This window comes from Teleopsis dalmanni, chromosome 2 (assembly GCF_002237135.1).
Source record: "Teleopsis dalmanni isolate 2A chromosome 2, ASM223713v2, whole genome shotgun sequence".
Classification (NCBI taxonomy): Eukaryota; Metazoa; Arthropoda; class Insecta; order Diptera; family Diopsidae; genus Teleopsis; species Teleopsis dalmanni.
In genome coordinates this window covers 85,392,424-85,414,771 of record NC_051847.1, presented here as the reverse complement: position 1 = coordinate 85,414,771, position 22,348 = coordinate 85,392,424, and the positions used below count along the sequence as shown (strand labels likewise).

Genomic DNA, 22,348 nt, shown 5'->3' with positions numbered 1-22,348 from the left:
CTTACCTTTTTGAAAATATTGTTTGAAGTATTTTTCGGAATTAAACTTACTTTTAATATTTTTGATTAAATTTTAGTATTACTACGTGTACACATACGATTTTACACAATAATATAATCATAATTCATTCGGACTTTTTAATCTAAGAACTTCAACGCAGTAACTAAACCAAACAGTTTGACGTTTTATTGCTCCCAACTTAACAGAAAAGTGTTTAACATTTTATGTTTTTCTGTTTTGCTGAAATTTAGCAACACTTTTTGCATAGAGTAATGATATGGACACTTGCCAGATGTTCGAATTTATTATAGTGGCCATGTGCGAGTTTGACTAGATTAAGGGAAATAGTAAATTATATCGGTATGGCAGCGATTGTTGGTATTTACCATAATTTTGAGTAGGGTAAACCAGATAAAAATTAGGTAAACTAGGTGTTACCATTGTGAAAATTTAATAAGATGTTTAATATATAAATTTAAGAACTTTTAACCAAAAATATTATATAAGTACAATATATAAATAAATAAATATTTACATAAGTGCAGTGCAAAAAATCTCTAGAAAATTTCAATTTACTTTACCTCAATTTACTCGAACTCGCACACGGTCAATAAAGACATTGATTATAACAATAAGCGTAATATTTTCTTACACAGTTGTAAAAAAACAACATTAAGTCTGGTTGAAAGAAATTGACATCACTTTTAAAATACGTTAAATACCTTATATAATATTATATAATATGATATATAAAAATTGTAAACACTAAAAATTAATTAATTTAAATACAAGAAAACACATATGAGGTCTGTTCCACGAGCTACTCGTAGTAAAACTGAAGTAAAACAAGTAAAGTACAAACTGAGAGCGTAACACAAATAAAGTGCCAAATTTTGTGGTTTACACAAATGTTCATAGAACAGCTTTGTGTGAAGTCTGGTGAAAACACTAGTGCCGCACAAATAAACAATACAAAAATTTAAATTCAAACCAAAACAGCTGATTTACATACACATCATACAAATTTTACTTGAAGTAAAATTTACCAGTAAAATCTGTGTAGAATTTTAAAATTTCGACGAGGTAGTTATGCTCTCTTAGATGCTCTCATTTACTCGAAAATTTGCTTTTGAAACGTATTTGTGTATACACAGTGTTACTCAAAGTTACTACGAGTAGCTTGTGGACCTATGAAAATTAGAAGGGCAATGGTAAGTATTTTAATCTTATATATTTAAATAAATGTATTTATTTATGTATTTGAATTTATTACTGAATAAAATGCTCATATGATTTTAACAGGTGACTGGAGTTTTATAACATATTTGCAGTGAACATTCACAATAGACTGATTTTTCAAATTGGCTGCACTGAAACTTAATACATAAAATTTTCTAGAAGTAAAACCTAACTCTAAAGATTTTAAGAGCATTGTTGTTGCTTCATATGTTTTCTTTTGTAAGTTACGAGTGTTTTTTGCTACTTTAAAAGAAGAATTTATTATTATTATTATTGCTATTGTTTTATAGCACCTTCAAATTGTCTCATTTAGGCGGTTTTGCTTATTATAGCCACTAATGAGGGTGATGATTTATCATACAAAAATCTTTCATATAAATGAGCTCATTCATGCCGAAAAATGTCAAATGCAACCCTTTAAAATAAATTTCCCATAAAGGAATTTACCAAAATTTGAAATATTTGCCAAATTTGATCAATTTCGTTACAAGTTTGGAAATTTAAATTCCAAATTATTAAATTTCACTTTATTTTAAATTAATAACAGTTGCAGTTTCTTTTATCTATATTTAAATTTAAGAATTTGTACTATTTTCAAATTATTTTGCTGGTTTCATTAAAGTCAATTGTTTTCTAAAAAAAAAATGGCACTTTTCGTTACCTCAACTTATATTTTGCTTAAAATTTAACTTTCGCATAGTTGCATTGAAATTTCCCTTAATTTCAGGTTTCTTTTAAAACTAAATTTTGTTTGGAAAAAACAACTTACTTTCGCTGAGAAGGAAACGAAATTAATTTTTTGCGAAATTAAGGATTGTCTGAACATAGTGATATGTTTTGTGTTAAATGTAAGCAAAGAACAGCTGAGCTGTGTACAAAGGCACTAAAGAAGTAAGTATTTAATAAAATCTTTATTTTTATTTATCAATTAATATATTAATATGCTAATAAATATATTAATTATATACTTTGTTTATGTGATATATTATTAATTGAAGTTTATAAAAGTTCTATCCGCTGCATAAATGAGCTCATTATAATGTGAACATTCACTCATTAATAGAAATGAGCAAGTGTCTACATGATAATAATTCATAATAATTATAATTCATACTGTTTATATATAATACTCATTGGCAACATATTCAAAACAAATTAAATAATCTAACATATGACGAACTTAGTAGTTCCTTATGGTACGTTTTCACTGACATCGTTACACCTGTTAACTTACTTGAGATGCAAATAATTCAAGGAATCTCAGGCAAGTTAACTGGTCGAACAAAGCCAGTGGAGGCATACTATTAAAAAGTACAAAAGTTATTTTATATACTGGTATTATATCATGTTTCCACTGCATTTAAAGTACTGATGTTAATGAAATTAAGATTTGGTTGTTTCCATTAGCATATGCAGATTTATGCATGTAAAATAGCTTGTTTGTTTAAATATATATAAAATATATGACATAAATTTCATATTTTGGTAATTTTCCATTTGGGAAATTTATTATTAGGGTTTGTCGAACACACTTTAAAAAAATTACCCAAAATAGATATTAGGGGTATTCAAGACCTTTATGAATTGTTGAATGTGGCAAGAAAAACTGAAAAGTGGAATATATTGAATACTGTGCTGGATTTTGCTGATGCAGAATTAATGGGTTATTTAAATTTTTTCATTTCTATGTATAATAAAAGACTTTCTTTGACATATAAGAGATACAAAATCATACAATTATTAACAAAACTTGACAGTTTTGCTAAAGTATTGCGAACAGTAAAAAAAGTAGTATCATTCACAGTCTTGTAAATCACATATGCAATAGGTAGTTGATGTTGAAAATATGGTCTTGCATATCGCCTTGGAAATTAATTGCAGAATTATAAAAAAGGAATTGTTTTTGTAAAATTAAATAATTTTGCATAAGCATAGATCCACAGAGATCTTAAATACCGCTATTATCAATATTTATATAAGTTCCTATTTCGGAACGCGATAGCAAAATTAATTCGCCGTACGATTTATAAAAAGTAAATTGTTATAAATGATAATAAAAAAAAATAGAATTAGTTGTAATATACAATAGTATAAAAAAAATCATTTATTGACTACGGTTTTTAAATGAAAAGTAGTAGTATTTCAGTATATCTCTAAAACCAGATTACCCAAATATTGAGACATATGTATGTATGCATATCAAAATAAAGCTTAAATTATTTTCTTTAAAAATATATAAGTTCCAGAATATCTTACGTATAAGTTTTGGACAATTTAAGATTGAAAACTATATATCAATAAGTTTATACTTCGCAAATAATTAAAAAAATAATATTTAAAATATCATATCATTCACTTAAATACGAATTATTTATATATACGAATGACACGAGAAACGAGCTAAGCATTTTCAAATAGGCAATACAATTAAAAAAATTTTGACATACAGAAAGTGGGAATTTTTATGTCCAATTAATTAAATAATTAACAAAATTAAATTTAATCAGAAATCCATAGTAAAAAAAGGGAACTGGCAAACTTAAAATATGAATTCGCCGTACAGTATTAGACAACGCAAAAATAATAAAACTTTATGCAAAATAGTGTTGCAAGAGTTGCAGAATAATGAAGAAATAAGAAAAATGTACAATATTAAATGTATTAGGAACCCATATATTTATATGAACTATAAAGATGAAAACATTTGACTAAATATAACAAAAATTGTATATGATATGAATGTATTATAATATAAGAAAAGAAAATGTATATGTTCATTATATATATAATTTATATTGTATTTCAATTTTATTAAATTTGTTAAAGATTAACTATATATAGTAATTACACAACTAAAATTAAGTTTTTAATTATGCATATTAAGAAAAATTAATAATAACACTTATGTAAGACTCACATTTCGTCATAATTATGTAAGACTCACATTTCGTCATAATTATGTTATAATTTTACGACCCTTATATAAACGTGACCTTACAGCACACTATATATTGTTATATAGGACGTGTGCGAGTTAGGCTAAGTTGATGCTAAACCAAATGGGAGATTTTTTGGGATTTTTTGCACTGCACACATTTAGCTATTTATCAATATGTATCGACACATCACTAAATTATCGGCACAACTTAGAATTTCCCTCATTTAGAACGCAACTTAGCCTAACTCGCACACTATGGACATGTATTACTATTTATATTAAAATGTACCGATTGTTAATATTATTTTTATGATAAAACAACAAACATATTACAAAAATACTTAATATATTACTAAACTGCAGTTTGATATTTAGGCCGCGTAAATTTGTGAGAAATTGTAAATTGGGGGAAATAGTAAATTGTGTCGGTATGGCAGCTAATGTTGGTAAATACAAAAATATCCAGTAGGGTAAATTAAATAAAAATTAGGTAAATAAGTTAATACCATTGTGTATATTTTATAAGATGTTTAATAAATAAATAAATAACTTTTAACAGAAAAATAATAAATAAGTGCAATAAATAAGTGTAAATAAGTACAGTGCAAAATTTATGTGTAACTTTCATTATAATTGATTGTTTACATTTTGACATTGCAAGCTGCAGTTTAACATTTATTACAGATCGAATGCAAATAGTACTTTTAATCGCAATAGCAACACTCTTTTTAATTATTTGATTTATGAAAATTACATTAAAAAAATTGCACTTTAAAAATACAGCAGCAGAGTTTCGTATTTATTAGAAACATCAATACAAATTTTACGTTTGGTATTATTGACGATATCGTGCGGAAATCAAAAACAAGTGCTTATTTCAATCTGTTCTTTTCGCGTGCCATTCGTATAACTGAGTGATTTGTGTTTGAATTAGTGAAGCTGTTTTTTTAATTTTTAATATCATCATAATTTAAAAATTATTAAATAATTTTAAAAAATGTTTGTGTTTATTTTAATCAATAATTCTAAGTATATTTCAGCTTTTATTTTTTAATTATTTGTTTAGTATAAGCTAACTGATACTTATTTTTCAATTTCAAATTGTGAAAAAGTCAGACGGCAAGATTTTGTGGAATCTATATATTTTAAAGGAAAATAATTTAAGCTTTTTTTTTGACATATATCAATGTTTACATATTTTTGGTTCTAGAGATATATTAAAATGAAACAGACAAGTTTCGTCGTTTTAAATATTTCCGTTTAAAAACCGTAACCAATAAATGATTTTTTTATGCTATTAATTAATTCTCAATTTCATAATGTCTTTTAGAATACTATGGAAGAATCAAAGAGCACTTTAAAGTCTTCTACCACTTTAGAAGACAAAAAATGTCTCACTGAGGGTCAAATTTTGAAAAAACAATTATCAGAAATGAAAAGGTTGCATGAAAAGGAATTGATTGAACTGCGACAAGCAAATATTGATTTGGAATTCGAAAAAAAACAATTGGAAAAAGATTTCAAAAAAGAACACGACGAAAATAAGAATTTGAAATTACAAGTTAAACAGTTGAAACAAATGTTAAATGAATCTAATGAACAACTAAACTAAACTAAAAAATAAACTCCAGAAATTTACGATATTCGCTCTCTTCGTGGTAGGGGCAATGAATCCAAGAGCGATGCCGGCGGTAGCAAAGCTACTGGTAGGGCCACCCATGCCGGTAAGGTCGAGGAGGAGTCCCGAAGCGAAGACCAATCCTTAACAAATCGAATTGTTTTTTAAACGTAAGTAATAAAATCAACTTAATTTTAAATACACACAAAACGAACATACCTATTTATAGGCATATTTACTTTGTTTCATCAAAAACTATGGAGGGAAGCAAAACTTTACGTTATGTTTGTACTCTGACAACCTTAAAAATAAATCTCACTCTCAAAGTGTAATGTCCACCATTCAAAGGTTTAACTCTTTAAATGTTATCCAAGAAAGCAAGAGGTATCATCGACTAGCATCCAATCCGCATACTATTTTGTTTCCTTCAATTCATATGTCCATGAACCTAGCAAAGAGAGGTCTTGTAATGTCCTATGTTCATCAGTAAGGAACAACAATTCATCACGATTCTCGATTAAATATAGTGACATTCGAAGGATGGATTGTAGTAAATTTCATTTAGTTATAGTTGGGTTTCCGATTAAAAACTTACACAAATCTAAAGTTTTTTGTTATCAACTCGTATCATTTTCACTTATATTTACGGTCGAAGTAACATTAAAAAAGATGGAAGATAAAGAAGTACTACGTCGACCACTTTATGCATAGCATCATCTGTGTCTATTATAAAATCAGATAATGGCATACGATGACATTTACCTTAAATAAAGTTGATTTTGATGGAGTTTATACGCTGGAAAAGTGGATAAGACATTTAAAATACTTGCACTATTAGATGTCGCTTACCTTTTGGAATGACCAGGGTAATGTATGAAATTTTAACAATACCTGAAGTTTATTAGTGCATAATAAAATAAATTTTAAATAACACCGACCAAATAATAGAAGAAAATATTAAAGTAATATCTCAAGCACCAGAACCGGTAAACAATGCAAGCTAGTAGAACCGTTGTGTCGATTATAAGGAAAAGAAACAATCAAGTAGCAAAAGAACTGAATGTTATGGTCCTTTGGCTTTTGCACTAAGAGGTACTATTAATCATTTCTTGATTTCATTAGTTTTTAAAACGTCAATTTGAATCACTATTGCTAATATTCAATCTGAATACTCAAATATTTCTATATATTTCTAACAAATAAATAATGTGCTTATTAAAGGTAAGTGCTTACTAGCACGCAATCAAATACGAGGCAAAACTCAGATGTATTCAGCTGTTTATGTTGGTATGATTTAAACAATATTAGCTTAACTGCACGATAATACATACAAATATACCAACTATTATCTCAGCAATATGTGCCCGTGCTTCATGATGGTCAGACTTAACATCACCCGTATTACGAGGGCTGCTATATATATTTCCGGCCTAGGCAACACTAAGTGTTGCCAGATGTAATCTGACATTTAGACGTGGACTATCATGACAAGAGTGCATTGATGAACTTGAATTTTTGCTCAACGACGAATTCCGTGAAGGTCGTCCAAAAACGGCCATTGTGCCAGAGAACACTGATGCTGTGCGTGAACTGATAATGCAAGATCGTCATGTGACATACCGTGAGATAGAGGCATCCTTGGGCATTTCTTCCACCAGAATACATTCGATATTGCATGAACATCTGGCCGTAAAAAAGGTTTGTTCTCGTTGAATCCCGCACAATTTGACAATCGCTCAAAAAAAAGCTCGTGTTGATTGGTGCAAAGAAATGTTGAAAAAATACGTTCGCATCAAAAGACGTTTATAAAATCGTCACAGGTGACGAATCATGGATCTATGCGTATGAGCCCGAAACAAAACAACAATCGACCGTGTTGGTCTTCGAAGATGAGCCAAATCCAACGAAAGTTGTTCGTGGACGAAGCACTTTGAAGCAAATTGTCGGCTGTTTCTTCGGCAAAACTGGTCATGAGGCGAGTGTTCTGCTTGAGCAAAGAAGGACGGTCACTTCGGAGTGATACACGACAATTTGTTTGCCTGAAGTCTTCGGAGAAATTCAAAAACGAACAAGAGAAGACAAATCATTGTTCACTACGACAATGCGACCTCTCACATCGGCTCAAACCAGTACCTTTTTGACCGTACTGCCCTGACTTGGCTCCCAATGACTTCTTTTTATTACCGCACATCAAGAAAAAAATGCGTGGCCAAAGATTTTCGTCGCCAGAAGATGCTGTTGAAGCGTTTAAAAACCATGTTTTGAAGGTGTCTCAATCGGAGTGGAAAAAGTGCTTCGACAATTGGTTTGAGCACATACAAAAGTGTATAAATCAGACTGGAGAATACTTTGAAAAACAATAAAATAATTGTTGATGATATATATTCGCATTTTTATTTTTAGGCCAGATATATATATAGCAGCCCTCGTAGCTGTATAGTCGCCGTAATTCTTATAGTCGTTAATTTCTTCATTTCAACACTGTTTTATTCTAATATAGATTCTATTAAATAAATAATCATCATGTAACGAATAGCTGTATAATAGCCCACAGTAACATTGTTGTCAAGAGTTCTGATTATGAAAATTACCAGAATGTGACTATTAGTCTAAGAATTCAACAAATTTACAAGAAATGCAAAAACGATGTGGCATATTTTATATAAAATTCAACTGTATTGTGTGAATCTATTGGCATGAAAGTTTAAAATAACAATACAAAACACATCTTAGATAAATATCGTGTTAGTAGTTTTCAGTAGTCCTCACATAATTAACACCAGAGGGCATGGAAACCTTATCGAATCCTTTGGGGAATAATTTGGCTGCTTCCTGGTCAGTGACATGAGGAAGAATCATCACTTTAGTACCAGGCTGTAATATAAAGTTAAAACATAATTATATACTTTTCCTCTAATTCAAATTGTTGGTTTACTTACGGTCCAATTAGCTGGAGTAGCAACAACCTTCAGTTTATCAGTCAATTGCAATGAGTCGATGACACGAAGAATTTCACTTTAATAAAAAATATCAAATTACTTTCATCTTCTTTCACTTTATGAAAATTATTCAAACTTACTCGACATTACGTCCTGTGGACATTGGATAGAACATTGACAAACGCACTTTATGATCAGGACTGATTATGAAGAGTGCACGAATGGTTTTACCTATTTCGGGATCCTTCTTTTGATCTTCATCCAACATTCCGAAATTCACTGCCAAGTCACGATCGGGATCAGCAATGATTGGGTATGGAAATTCACCGGGAATATCGAGACAATAGGATTTAATATCGTTTACCCAGTCAACATGGGATTTGAGTGCATCTACAGAATGTGCCAAACACTTAACATTTCGCTTGGCGAACTCTGGTTGGTGCACTGCAATTCGTCCCAATTCAGTGGTGCATACTGGAGTAAAATCAGAGGGATGAGAAAACAAAACAACCCAACTGAAATGAAACACAAGTAAAATGTTTTGTAAAATGTTGGTCCAATGTTAAATGTTTATTAACTTTTTTTAACAAATACGGCCACTGAATCAAGAAACTCGGTGTCATTATATATTCTTTAGTGTAGTTAATGACTTTGAAATAATTTAATAAAGTAATTTAGTTGAATTCACATAAAATAACTTTTACGAGTTTAGTTAATTAAAGACAATATATTTAGGTAATTAAAATTTTGAATATTAACAAAATTATTTACTACATATGCAAATTAAATAATAATAGTTCCATAGAAATGTGACTTCAAAAAATTAAATTAATTTCATTTCAATATTTTCTGTAAATTATTTCAATTTTTATGTATTGATCACAATCACAATTAAATATTTCTTAAAACTGTTTTAGTGAAATGCATTTAAATACTTTAAATATTTTAATCACTCCCAGAACAAACGATTTTATTATTTCGATTATCAAGTGTTCGGTTTTTATCAGACGACCGATCGAATGGCATTAGAATTTTAATATTAAAATGAATTCCAGTTTTTATTATTCACAAAATATTTAAATAATAAAATTTAAAGTCATTGTATTAATTATAATTAAAGTTATAAGGGAGACTTACGATCCTCCCTGCCAATCGTAGAATTGAATTGGTCCTTTGGTGGTCTCAGCTTTGAAATTTGGCACTGTCGATCCCAAACGCATTTTGTAGGAAAATAATTTGATAAAATAATAAAAAGTAAATCACAAAAATATCACGAAAATTATTGAAGACAACGTAGTGTTCACAACCAGAAACAATCGCTTTCTGTTCTCAGTTCTCCGGTGAGCTCCGCATTTATACATGAATTTCGTCGTTATCTGCGAAGCTTTACGTATTGTTCTTGTTGCTTTGCAACTCTTCGGCAACTATACTTCATTTCGTCAGTATACTAACATATTGCTTCTCCTTACTAGTTCTCATAAATTTGTAAACAGAATTTTTCCATCTTTAAGATAAATTTTAATATTTTCGGTTTATAATTAAGATTTATTTGATTTCAACACTACTGCTTTACATTGAGACATAATATATTTCCATATACAGAGCGGGGTTTCTTCCAATTATTTCTGAAAGTATTTATCTCACAAACATAATTATCATATAATTAAAAATTTTACTTAAGGAAAATATGATAAATAAACATTAAAAAAATAATTATAAAGCCAGCAGTGTCGCATATATATACCATATATGTACAAATATTATCGCAAATATTCTTTAATTCATAAATTCATCTCAGAATCAACTAATAGTGCATTATGTCATATACGGGTCTACTATATACAAAACATACATACATTAATAGGTTTTAATATAAAAATAAAAACAATAGGTAATCTTTATGGAAATGACTTAGACCTTATCAAATTCCTTATTCGCTGGTGAATATTGTTTATTTTCTGCTTTTGTTTACTCAGATAAGGGTAATCTAATTTCAGCTCGTCCATCTGAAAACATATTGTTAAGTAAGTGAAGATATTACTCAGTCTCTAATGCTACTATCACAATAAAACAGCTGTGAATTGAGATGACTTAGTACATAAACGAGAAGATTATGGCAATATTAGAACATAGAGACGAAAAATTAGTAAGAAAATTTAACATTATTATTAAAAATAGATAGAAAATAATCAAGATAATTAAAACATTATTATTCAAATATAGTTACAGTTACATATACATATATATTTGCAAAAAAAACTGTTGATAACTGAAAGGAAATTATTATCTAATTATAATAAGGTAATATTATTAAACGGATGTCTGATATATTTAAAAAATATAAGTACATGAGAAGAGTCCCCCATTCCTTCTCAGGAACGGTTAAATGCATAAAAAATGTTTTGAGAGCAACTGTATTGAGAGTTGTCGGCTGTATAATTTTAGTATTAACATTATTTTCAATAGATTCTAGAAAACTTTTTTTGTAAATTGTTGAAACAAAGATTTATAGAAGTTTTCTTCTGATTTTGAGTCACAAATGAACTAGTCCGAAAAACAGTACTTAAGAGATTTTAAATTATTTACCTCATATTTAATAAAAAATATATAATAGATATGTGCATAATAGAATTCGAGAAATCACTTCATTTTTTTCTCAAGTAACTCAATATTTCATATCCTTCGTCATTTGTGATTATGACAAGCAAGTAAATTTCTTATATTTTATTTGATTTGTCTGAGATATGGATGCTAATTAAGAAATTTTTAAAATATAAATGGAAAACATTTTAATAGATCATTTACTGATTTTAAGAACCTTTAACAAATGCTAATGTGAATTTGGACAACTACATCCACTAGCAGTGTCAGATCTAAAACAAGATGTTTTTAAGCGGAAACACTTTCTTTAAATATTGTTCCAAATCTTGATTTATTTCATGGACTTCTACAATTTTTGCAAGCAAATTATTTTTGCTTGTATATATGTGATTTGAATATAGTCTTAACCGCCACTATATTATTAAAGAGCTTCTTCAAAATTCATGCAGTCAACTTTTCCAACGCCACTTAATAAATTTGCTATTATAAAATATCTAATATTTTATTTTCATTAGAACATATAGAATTACCAACTATATACATTGCGATACTTTCTAAGCTACTAATAATACTTGCAGAAAAAGTAGCGCAATGCAGAGTAAGCTCCAAACATAAATTTATGAGCTGAAATAAAAAAACAAACCAAAACAAGTTGTTTACCGGCAGATTTCGGCAACTTTAGTCAATAATATTTTTTTGTTTATTGTTTACTGAGTTTTTATAAACAATTTTTTATCTGATTTAGATTGCTGAAGAGGGAGAAAAATAAAAGCTCGTGTTTAAAATCGAATATTCGCACGCGTCAAGGAAAGGCACATGTCTATGACGAAAACAAAGACCTAAACAAAAAGCAGCTGTTTTTGGATTCACTGGAATTCAATTAAATCTTTGTCTTAGAAACAGTGATTTATAGAAATTTTTAAACAGAATTTTAATAAATACTATTAACGTTTTTTTTCGTATAAGACCATATTGTATGAGTACAACTGCTCTATTACAATATGATCGCATGGATTTAACTATTTACAGTGTAGATTCTATGATAAAGATATTAATGCATTTTAATTACAAGAACATAGATATTTAAGACTCTGAATTCAGCTGTGAAATATATACATTATATATTGACTATATATTGTGAATATATATTGACTATTTTTCCCTAATCGATTTTACTTCTCCTATGTATCCCAATGTTATGAAATGGTGTTGCTTTACCAATAAAGAATTTAATAACTCCTCTTAAAGTCCTTTCTGCAGAAGCTAATTTCGGACTTGGGGTACGCTTAGGAAATGGAAAATAAGTTGGTTATAGCAAAGTTTACTGTTGAACGGATTATGCCTCCATAGCACATTTCTGGTTTAACTTTATTTTTAACTCATTTTACGTAACGCTTATTGGGCTGGTCAAAAATTCTTCAAACGGCTATAAGAAGACTATTGTATTATACTAGGTGTAGCTCGGTGGAGAAAGAGCATACTATCAATAATCTGTTATGATACTGCGCAGTATTTGATATAAAGTCTTTGAAAAAAGTAAAGTAAACTAAAATTGGTTTAATTTTGGTTCTGTTCGAATTAGCTAGTGTGATATTATAATAGGCTCACATAAAGAACCTAAGTCAGCGACGTCTTCTTGAACGAATGAACAAGTAAGTTCTGGTAAGTTCGAATTAAAAGAATATAGGCAGTGTATAGTGGAACGTAAAACTTAATCATCTTGTACTCTCCTGTAGTATAAATAATTATGCTCTGGGGATTCTAGAATCGTACTGTAGTTGTTTGTGGATCTGAGCCCGTTAAACTAAAAAGATGTTGGTTAAGTGTAAAATTAAAGTGGATACAATTTGCGATAGCTGAGTGATATGTAATATGGAGGTTAACAACGCGACTCTATGATCAAAAAGTGTTTGTTGGTCCGAAAAACCGTCAATGAATCATTAGAAATTATTAAAAGTTATTATTAACCAAGAAGAAATCAAGGACGACGTCTATATACTTAAGATCCGAAGGACCACTAATAAATTTTTTAACTATTGAAGAATTATACAATTCAAATTCTTTACAGTACATAATATATTAAGATATTTCTATAGGATGTTCTAACAAATAAAGTCTCTAACAATGATAGCTGGATTAGGCATAAAAGTTCATCAAGAAACTACAGCGAATCAATATTTATTCTCTTTCACTCAATAAATAACTTTAGCGGAAATAAATAAGTTCCTTTTATGATTTTCCAGGTTTAATGATCGTTACTAATGTAACCAACAAACTGCACAAAAATCCTTTAATCCGAGAAGGGAAAGATCATCATTATTGATCTCAAAATTTTTTTACTGTTCTTCTATTCTTTTTTTATTAACATACGTTGAATATAAATAATTGTGGCACTTTCCATATAATTAATCTATCTAAAGTACCACATAAAGTACCATATTAATCTATTCACATTAATAATGAATGGGTACAGTTCCACTTAAAACTTAAAATTGTTATCAATGCTTGGAAACAAAACAACAGCATTTGTTTATAGAGCAAAGATATGAAATGTTTTGATATCAGTGAGTAGCCAGTTTTCTATAGTTAACATCATACAAACACTTTTGTACAATAATATTTTGTTTAATTTTATTAGTTTTATATACAGATTAGATTATTATGACACCTTTCACAAGATCTTTGAATATTACGTCGGTCATTTTATGTTCAAATGCTGTAAATAATAATCAAAATGATTTCTCTGTAGTCCATTGCATTATACAGGGTTATTTTTTTTGTGCTTTCAAAAATAAAAGTACTTAAGACGCACTTCTTATATCAATAAAATTGTTTACCCACCATTAGATGAGAAACGCATCATTCAAGTGTTTTCACAAGTTCTAATACACTGCTAGATCATTTAAAGACAATTTTCACTGAATTTTTGACGGATGTTTATTTCCAAAACGTGGATAGATTTAGATGGTTTCCATAAACACAAGTTTTTGTGTAAATCTACAAACAACTGCACATCATTGAAACGCGATATTACACATCATCGCACAACAGAGACAAAACAGGACGTGGTCTGTATCTCGTAGCTTGTACGACTGTTCTATTAAAACCACATATCTTCTATATTCATACCTTAAATTTCACGTAAAACGAAATCGGAAACTATATCGCTATCATTATCAGAATTGACGTATTTATTCAACATTTTCAAAAAAGTGTGAACCTATCACATCTCCAGACCATGTATTGGCTTTTTGTGGATGATGAATGCAATACTCTGTCAAAAGTTGCTTGAATATTTTTACTGTCCCAAATCCGAATTGACAGGACCACGTATATTAAAATTATATAAGCTCACTGGACACAATTATTTTTTTTAAGAAAGAAACTTTTACTAAATTCTGATACTTTACTGTCTGTAAAATATAATCTCACACAATTACTAACAAATTAATTGATTTAGAACAAATACAAGAAGTAACTTTTTATGAAAATCAACTTTATTTTTTCAATTTCTGTGTATAAAAATTTAACATCATCAGTACAGTACACAGAGCACATCTCAACTAAACACTGTTTTAATAATTTTCAGTGGTTCTCACATAATTAACACCAGATGGCATGGAAACCTTATCGAATCCTTTGGGGAATAATTTGGCTGCTTCCTGGTCAGTGACATGAGGAAGAATCATCACTTTAGTACCAGGCTGTAATATGAAGTTAAACATAATTATATACTTTTCCTCTAATTCAAATTGTTGGTTTACTTACGGTCCAATTAGCTGGAGTAGCAACAACCTTCAGTTTGTCAGTCAATTGCAATGAGTCGATGACACGAAGAATCTCACTTTAATAAAAAATATCAAATTACTTTCATTTTCTTTCACTTTATGAAAATTATTCAAACTTACTCGACATTACGTCCTGTGGACATTGGATAGAACATTGACAAACGCACTTTATGATCAGGACTGATTATGAAGAGTGCACGAATGGTTTTACCTATTTCGGGATCCTTCTTTTGATCTTCATCCAACATTCCGAAATTCACTGCCAAGTCACGATCGGGATCAGCAATGATTGGGTATGGAAATTCACCGGGAATATCGAGACAATAGGATTTAATATCGTTTACCCAGTCAACATGGGATTTGAGTGCATCTACAGAATGTGCCAAGCACTTAACATTTCGCTTGGCGAACTCTGGTTGGTGCACTGCAATTCGTCCCAATTCAGTGGTGCATACTGGAGTAAAATCAGAGGGATGAGAAAACAAAACAACCCAACTGAAATGAAACACAAGTAAAATTTTTTGTAAAATGATGGTCCAATGTTAAATGTTTATTAACTTTTTTTAACAAATACGGCCACTGAATCAAGAAACTCGGTGTCATTATATATTCTTTAGTGTAGTTAATGACTTTGAAATAATTTAATAAAGTAATTTAGTTGAATTCACATAAAATAACTTTTACGAGTTCAGTTAATTAAAAACAATATATTTAGGTACTTAAAATTTTGAATATTAACAAAATTATTTACTACATATGCAAATTAAATAATAATAGTTCCATAGAAATGTGACTTCAAAAAATTAAATTAATTTCGTTTCAATATTTTCTGTAAATTATTTCAATTTTTATGTATTGATCACAATCACAATTATATATTTTTTTGAAACTATATTAGTGGAATGCATTTAAATACTTTAAATATTTTAATCACTCCCAAAATAAACGATTTTATTATTTCGATTATCAAGTGTTCGGTTTTTATCAGACGACCGATCGAATGGCATTAGAATTTTAATATTAAAATGTATTCCAGTTTTAATTATTCACAAAATATTTAAATAATTAACTTTAAAGTTAATTAAGTCTTAGAAATCTTTGACTTAATTATAGTTGAAATTATAAGGGAGACTTACGATCCTCCCTGCCAATCGTAGAATTGAATTGAACCTTTTGTGGTCTCAGCTTTGAAATTTGGCACTGTCGATCCCAAACGCATTTTGTAGGAAAATAATTTGATAAAATAATAAAAAGTAAATCACAAAAATATCACGAAAATTATTGAAGACAACGTAGTGTTCACAACCAGAAACAATCGCTTTCTGTTCTCAGTTCTCCGGTGAGCTCCGCATTTATACATGAATTTCGTCGTTATCGCTGAGCGTCGATCGCTTATCGAAGTAGATTTCGTTTTTGTTTGTGCCTCACCAAATAACTGAATTATTAAATAGTTTGTAGTTGTATTTCTTCTTACTTGTTTTTATGCATATAAAGATATATTATATATTATATATTATGTATATATATTTATGAATTATATTATGTATTATATTATATATTATGAATTATATATATACAATATAAATAAGTTTTTGTATTTTTGTGTTTTACTTATCGACTTATTTTAATGCAATTGTATTTTGTATGAAATGATGTCAATGGGGAGAGGAAAGTTGTAGTCCATGTTTTGAAACAACATGTATTCGTATTGTGGAAGAGTTTAAAGTAGTTGTTCAAAATTTAGTATTTTTTTTAAGCAGAAAAAAATAAAATGAAATTCTTCTGTGACATAGTTTTTAAGATGGAGTTTCTTTTAAGATGGGCGTTTTCGATTCACCGGTTTTCGAACCCCCCCTAAATTGTCCACAAACATGATTCAGTTTTTAATTTGTTTTGAAATATTGATATTTATATCTTAAAAACTACAAATGCAGATAATTTTATTATGGTTTCTCTTATTTCTAACATGTTGTTCGATGGGAGGTGATTATGTAACGAAGAGAAACAAAAGTTTATTTTTTCCATACTTTTGCCATGAAAATTATTAATATATATAAATTTACTCTTTTTTTTAATTAAACTTATATTTTAATAATAGATATTAATAACTAATATTTTCTTAATTTGATTTAAAAGATGTCACTACGAGAAGCACTATTCAAAAGTCATATACCATATATTAAAATACTTTATTGATGAGAAATATAAAACAAAATGTGAAATGATGATGAAAATGACGAAAATGAAATTGGTAAACAACGTAAGGGACATTTTAAAATTTGTAGAATACAACAGCGTGAATGGAAAACCAGAACAACGTAATGATCGAGCTAATTTAAAGTGGTGTTCATATTAAAAAAAAAACAGGTGAATATCTAACAAAACTTTAACTAAAATCTAACGATCAGTATAGCAGAACATCAATAACTTATAAAACTAAGAGAGCAATAACGGAAACAACTCTATGGTTTGTGCAAATCTATAACTGCAATATTTTACGAAAGATATCTGGAGAGTTAAAACCTTTTTCCGCCTGAAAACAAATCTTCTGAGTGGTATATTGGTACGTAAAATTATGAAATCCTCTATTTATCTAGGATCCAGCATAAATAACGATAATGATATCAGCCTACAGATTCGAAGAAGAATTCAAGTTCAAGTGTCTCTTATCAGGCCTATTCTGTTGTAAAATATAGAAGCTTAAAAACTAAATATAATGTGGATTTCAATTTTACATCTGATACACACGATAACATTATCGTAGGCATGCGGTTGATAATATCGAATAGAAAATATTTTGTTTCGCTAGTTGCCGGTGGAAAATGCGGTCGAGGACATTCACATCTGACTGTTCTTGGAACTACCAACCAATAATAGCAAACCGCTGATCGGGTTGACTGAAATAAGCAATGAGATGTGGTAAAGGATACTACACATCTGTGATGGTCTATAAAAGTCAACTAAGTAAGTATAAATAATGTTTCTTAATATGTATTTGCTAGTTATTGTGTTTTTGTAAATTTTAGTTTAATTAACTGCATTGCTAGTCTTAATGAAAATATACTTAATTAAAAATTTTATGAAGGCTTTTTAAAAAAGTACTTAAATTTTTTTAATGAAAACTTATTAAATATATTTATGTAAGAAAACTGACACAATTTTTTTTTTTATAATAAAATTTATATAGTATCGGTTCGCTTAAAAAATACATTATAAACTGCATATTTAAATTCTAATATTAAATGAATTCTAAATTAAGCATAAAAAAAATTCAAGTTTCCGTAAAAGTAAACAACACGCCCGACTTATGTGTGAATAATTAGTATTCTCCTCAAAAAAGTTTTGTTTTTACTATTAATATGACTTGTTGTTATTGAAGTATACCTTCTGACTATTATAGATAGAAATTTGTGTATGGAATTTCAAAAAGTCTCGCTATGAATTGAAATGTAAATTTTTAAAATATACACACTTATATATGCCGACTAAAATGAAGTATTGATGAAAATTTATAAAATGAACCACCATTCTAACTTTATATAGAATATTTTTAATAAAATTGGAGTATTTATAGGTGCTTCCTTCAATATACCCTATTTATAAATTTTTTGTCAATATTTTTATATAGCATATATCAAACTAGTTCTTTGTCGATCGTGTACCGTTTTCCCTACATCGTTCTCTAAAGCTAGCAACGTATCTACTGTGACATCAGACACCATTGGGTATATTGAGATCTCTTTGAATAATGAAATTTTTCACAATCTGCCTGATGACTTTGTTTTATTTTATGTTGAGGTTTTTCCGAGTTAGTGTAACTAGGTACTTTTACTTTTGCTAAGCTGGGAAGTTTCTGCAGAGGTCCTACCTTCTCTTTGACTAATTTATGTATTCCTCACAAGCTTCGCTGATTATTCGATGACTGATCTAAGACCTGTATACCGTCCCGTACGGTTAGTGACTGTTTTTAGATTAGATAGTGCTATGTAGGGCAGCCTGTCAATTTTCGCGTATAAATTCAGGGCTCTGTCCCTTATATATTTTGGACCGCGTCTATTCTGAGGTCTCTTAGCATGTCATTCGTGCGCATGTACTATGCCACTTTGAAAAGCCTTCGGAGAGCCTGACTTTGAGCAACTTGTAGCTTCTGGTTAGCAGCTTTGCTACACGCGACAAACCTGTAGAGAAGTGCCGTTCTGATAATCTGGGAGTAGATCAATTTTCTGTTCTTAGCGCTAAGGTTATTGTGTTTGAAAAGTGTCCGTAAGCAATGCATTGCTTTCGCACAACTACTTCGTTGGTCTTATATGTACTTGTGCCAAGTGAACCGCTTCTTAAACTTGATTTTCAGGTATTTGATACTGCCTTCCCAGTTTTTCGTAATGTCACCAACTCACACTCTCGATGGATGCTGCCTGCGTTTACGAGTTGTAGACAGGTGTTTTATAATGTTTGCAATTTTTCTATCTTCGAGATCCTCTACACCATACATCCCCAAGTCCAATATTATATACATATAACTTTAGCTGTTTGAATAAACTGTTTGAGAAATTGGAGGTTTTTTGTCTAAACATTTCGTTTTATTAAACTTCTCTTTGACACCTTAAATGTTAGTAAATATGAAACCCAACTTCTCTTATAACCCTTTTTTGATTTTTTAGACTAATAATCTTTCTCCCGCCATATTTGCCACATATTAAAAAATATGTATATGAAAAGTATTATTTTTTCTCTATTTAGCAGCTGTTTCTATTAGAATATGTCCCCAAATCATAAATATATGTGTGTAGGTATGTACTACTTTTCCATTTCTGTAAACAATTTTTTCCTTAAGCGTTTGGCGTGTGTTATGATTTCAGATAGATAGATTTTTTACCGCTTTTTTTTCAAAACAGAAGCCGATAAAATAATTGTTTAAACAAATCATAAACAAAAGCAATAGTTAATATGTGTCATTCATTGCCTTAAACAGACGGTAAACAACTTATTATTAAGTTTTAATCTTATTTCATGGGTCACATTTCGACTATAAATACTAGTCGTGCTGCGCTACATTTCTGTCTAGTATTTCAAGCTGTAATAGGGCATTTAAATATCTTTTAAATTAATTTTATTAAGTTTTCACTTAACAATTTAAAATTCTTTAATTTAAATAAAATTACTTGAAAGAACAGAGAACTTTCGCGTGATATTTTCAATTACGAACTTGTTATTTTTACATGATCGCATGATATTTTCAATTAATACTTCTAGATCTATTAATGTTGCAATTTCTATGTTAAGTTATAAAAGTATATAATACATATATAAGTTATTTATTTTAATTTTATAATATTTTATTTTTGATGAATATATATGGTTCAGTTAATAACCCAAGTAAAAGTGAATAAGCACACTTTCCTGGAGTTGAGAGCTACCAAATCCAAACGTGACTTTTCCAGAAACACAACTTGATGTCCCATTTCGCAAAAATCATGCGTTCGAATAATATCGTATAGTTCTACCGTTAATGAAACCAAGCGCGAAGGCCGGATTCAAGAAGCTGCGGGTGTTAAATTATGTAAGGTATGTGAGAAATTAAAAAATAAAAAATATTGTTACTATTTTTATTTTAAATTGATAATCAAAGATTAATATATATATATTAGAAATTAAAAAAGAAGATTCCTATAAAAAAATAAATTAAATTAAAAAAGTTACTATAGTCCACCTCAGGACGCACAGGAAGATATGCTGATCTACGGTACGTTATCAGTTAAAAGATAAATAAATGATAATAATTCTAGTATAGTTAAAGCTTAGTGTGGGGCAGGGATAAGTCCCCCAATTATAAAAGAGGAAAAGTGCGCAATAGCACTTACTCAAACCACAACAACAACAACAACAACTATAGTTTTAGTTTTAATAGTCTTTCTAATCAAAAGGAATTGATTTCAGTTCTAATTGCAATAATTAGTTTATAAAAAGTTTTTAATATACTTTTGTTAAATTAACATGAGATTACCATAACCATGATTAGTTATTTACTTACTTACTTAGTTGGCCATTACAGACGTAAGTCGTTCTTGACCGCGTCGAGTAGCCTCCGGCAGCTAGCCCGATTAGTTGCTTGCTGTCGTCAGTTGGTAGTACTGAGCGCCCTCACCAAGATCAGTTACTTTGTACTATATCTTAATTCAATGTATATAAAATTAAAAATTAAGTAAATTTATACCCAACTGATTCAATTTTTATTCTCTAGTTTTTTGTAAAATAAAAGATAGACATCTACCCTAATTTAAATGGAATGTTTGCTTAGCAATTTTAATTTTCATAAAATGTGCGAGGAAAATTTTAACTTGTCGTTGAAAACATGGTCCAAAACATGGTTTTTAAATGCAACAATGGCTTCCGCTTCATCCACCGACAAAACTCGTTGTCCACGCAATTTTCTAGTATTCTTACGAATAGTCGGTTGTTAGACGAGATATATGAGTACTCGCATTGTCTTGATGGCGATGGAGAATGATCGACGGCGCTTGTTTGTTTTCCGTATTTCACTGAAGACTTTCGGTAAACAAATGGTTAGATACCATTTGGAATTGACTGTTTTACGTTCCTGTAATAGTACTCGTATAGTTACCACATGACCAGTTTTACCGAAAAAACCAGCAACCGTTTTTTTGGAAGTGCTTCGAGTGCGCACAACTTTTGTTGGATTTACTTCATTTTGATACACCCATACAGGCGACTGCTGTTCACGTTCTGGCTTATACCAGAACATGAACACCTGTTCCAATCTTCACGAATTTCGTCAGTGAGCGAACTGCGGCCACAATTAAAATCATTGTACCAGCGTTTTATAGTGACAAAGGATGTACATTTTACTTCATCGCTAAATGTAGAAATAAGTTGATCGATGCACTCTTGCCCTGATAAACCACGTCCACGTCGAAGGTCGTAATAAATCATTGCACGAAAATTTTCTCGCGTTAATTCCATTTTTTTCAATTTACAAAACACTGTAAATACGAGTTACACAAATAATGCTCTTTTGACAAAAAGTCTAAGGCAGATTATGCTTAAAATGTCCAATGTCAAACTTTCATAATGAAACGTCAGATGACACTGGACAACAATCAGTATTGCCAAGACTCAAAATATAAATAGTCACCCTCGTAAAACAAATCTGCCATTTACCTCTTCAAACCCCAGTTGATATATCAAATAAGTCTCTATAAATACG

General features: G+C 29.5%; 2 protein-coding genes and 1 long non-coding RNA gene across 7 annotated transcripts; 1 reads left to right on the top strand and 2 right to left on the bottom strand.

Moving 5' to 3' along the window:
• Window positions 1-5,149: 5,149 nt before the first annotated feature.
• LOC119682653 lies at window positions 5,150-20,688 on the top strand. 5 transcript variants are annotated; one of them, XR_005252595.1, is made up of 5 exons: window positions 5,465-5,965; window positions 6,025-6,887; window positions 17,260-17,678; window positions 17,721-18,087; window positions 20,488-20,688. It is a non-coding gene; the product is annotated as an uncharacterized LOC119682653 (long non-coding RNA). The 5 variants fall into 5 exon arrangements; XR_005252593.1 differs by having other exon boundaries at window positions 17,260-17,686; window positions 17,752-18,087; XR_005252592.1 differs by lacking the exons at window positions 17,260-17,678; window positions 17,721-18,087; window positions 20,488-20,688 and adding exons at window positions 5,150-5,176; window positions 7,017-7,638 and having other exon boundaries at window positions 5,508-5,965.
• Window positions 8,448-9,954, bottom strand: LOC119682652 (peroxiredoxin-6-like). The gene is made up of 4 exons (XM_038096140.1): window positions 9,872-9,954; window positions 8,875-9,249; window positions 8,735-8,810; window positions 8,448-8,669 (listed from the first exon to the last, which is right to left on the bottom strand). The coding sequence occupies exons 1-4, from the start codon at window positions 9,952-9,954 to the stop codon at window positions 8,541-8,543; spliced, it is 663 nt and encodes a 220-aa protein (XP_037952068.1). The 3' UTR covers window positions 8,448-8,540.
• On the bottom strand, window positions 14,811-16,342 carry LOC119682651 (peroxiredoxin-6-like). The gene is made up of 4 exons (XM_038096139.1): window positions 16,260-16,342; window positions 15,244-15,618; window positions 15,104-15,179; window positions 14,811-15,039 (listed from the first exon to the last, which is right to left on the bottom strand). The coding sequence occupies exons 1-4, from the start codon at window positions 16,340-16,342 to the stop codon at window positions 14,911-14,913; spliced, it is 663 nt and encodes a 220-aa protein (XP_037952067.1). The 3' UTR covers window positions 14,811-14,910.
• Window positions 20,689-22,348: the final 1,660 nt, after the last annotated feature.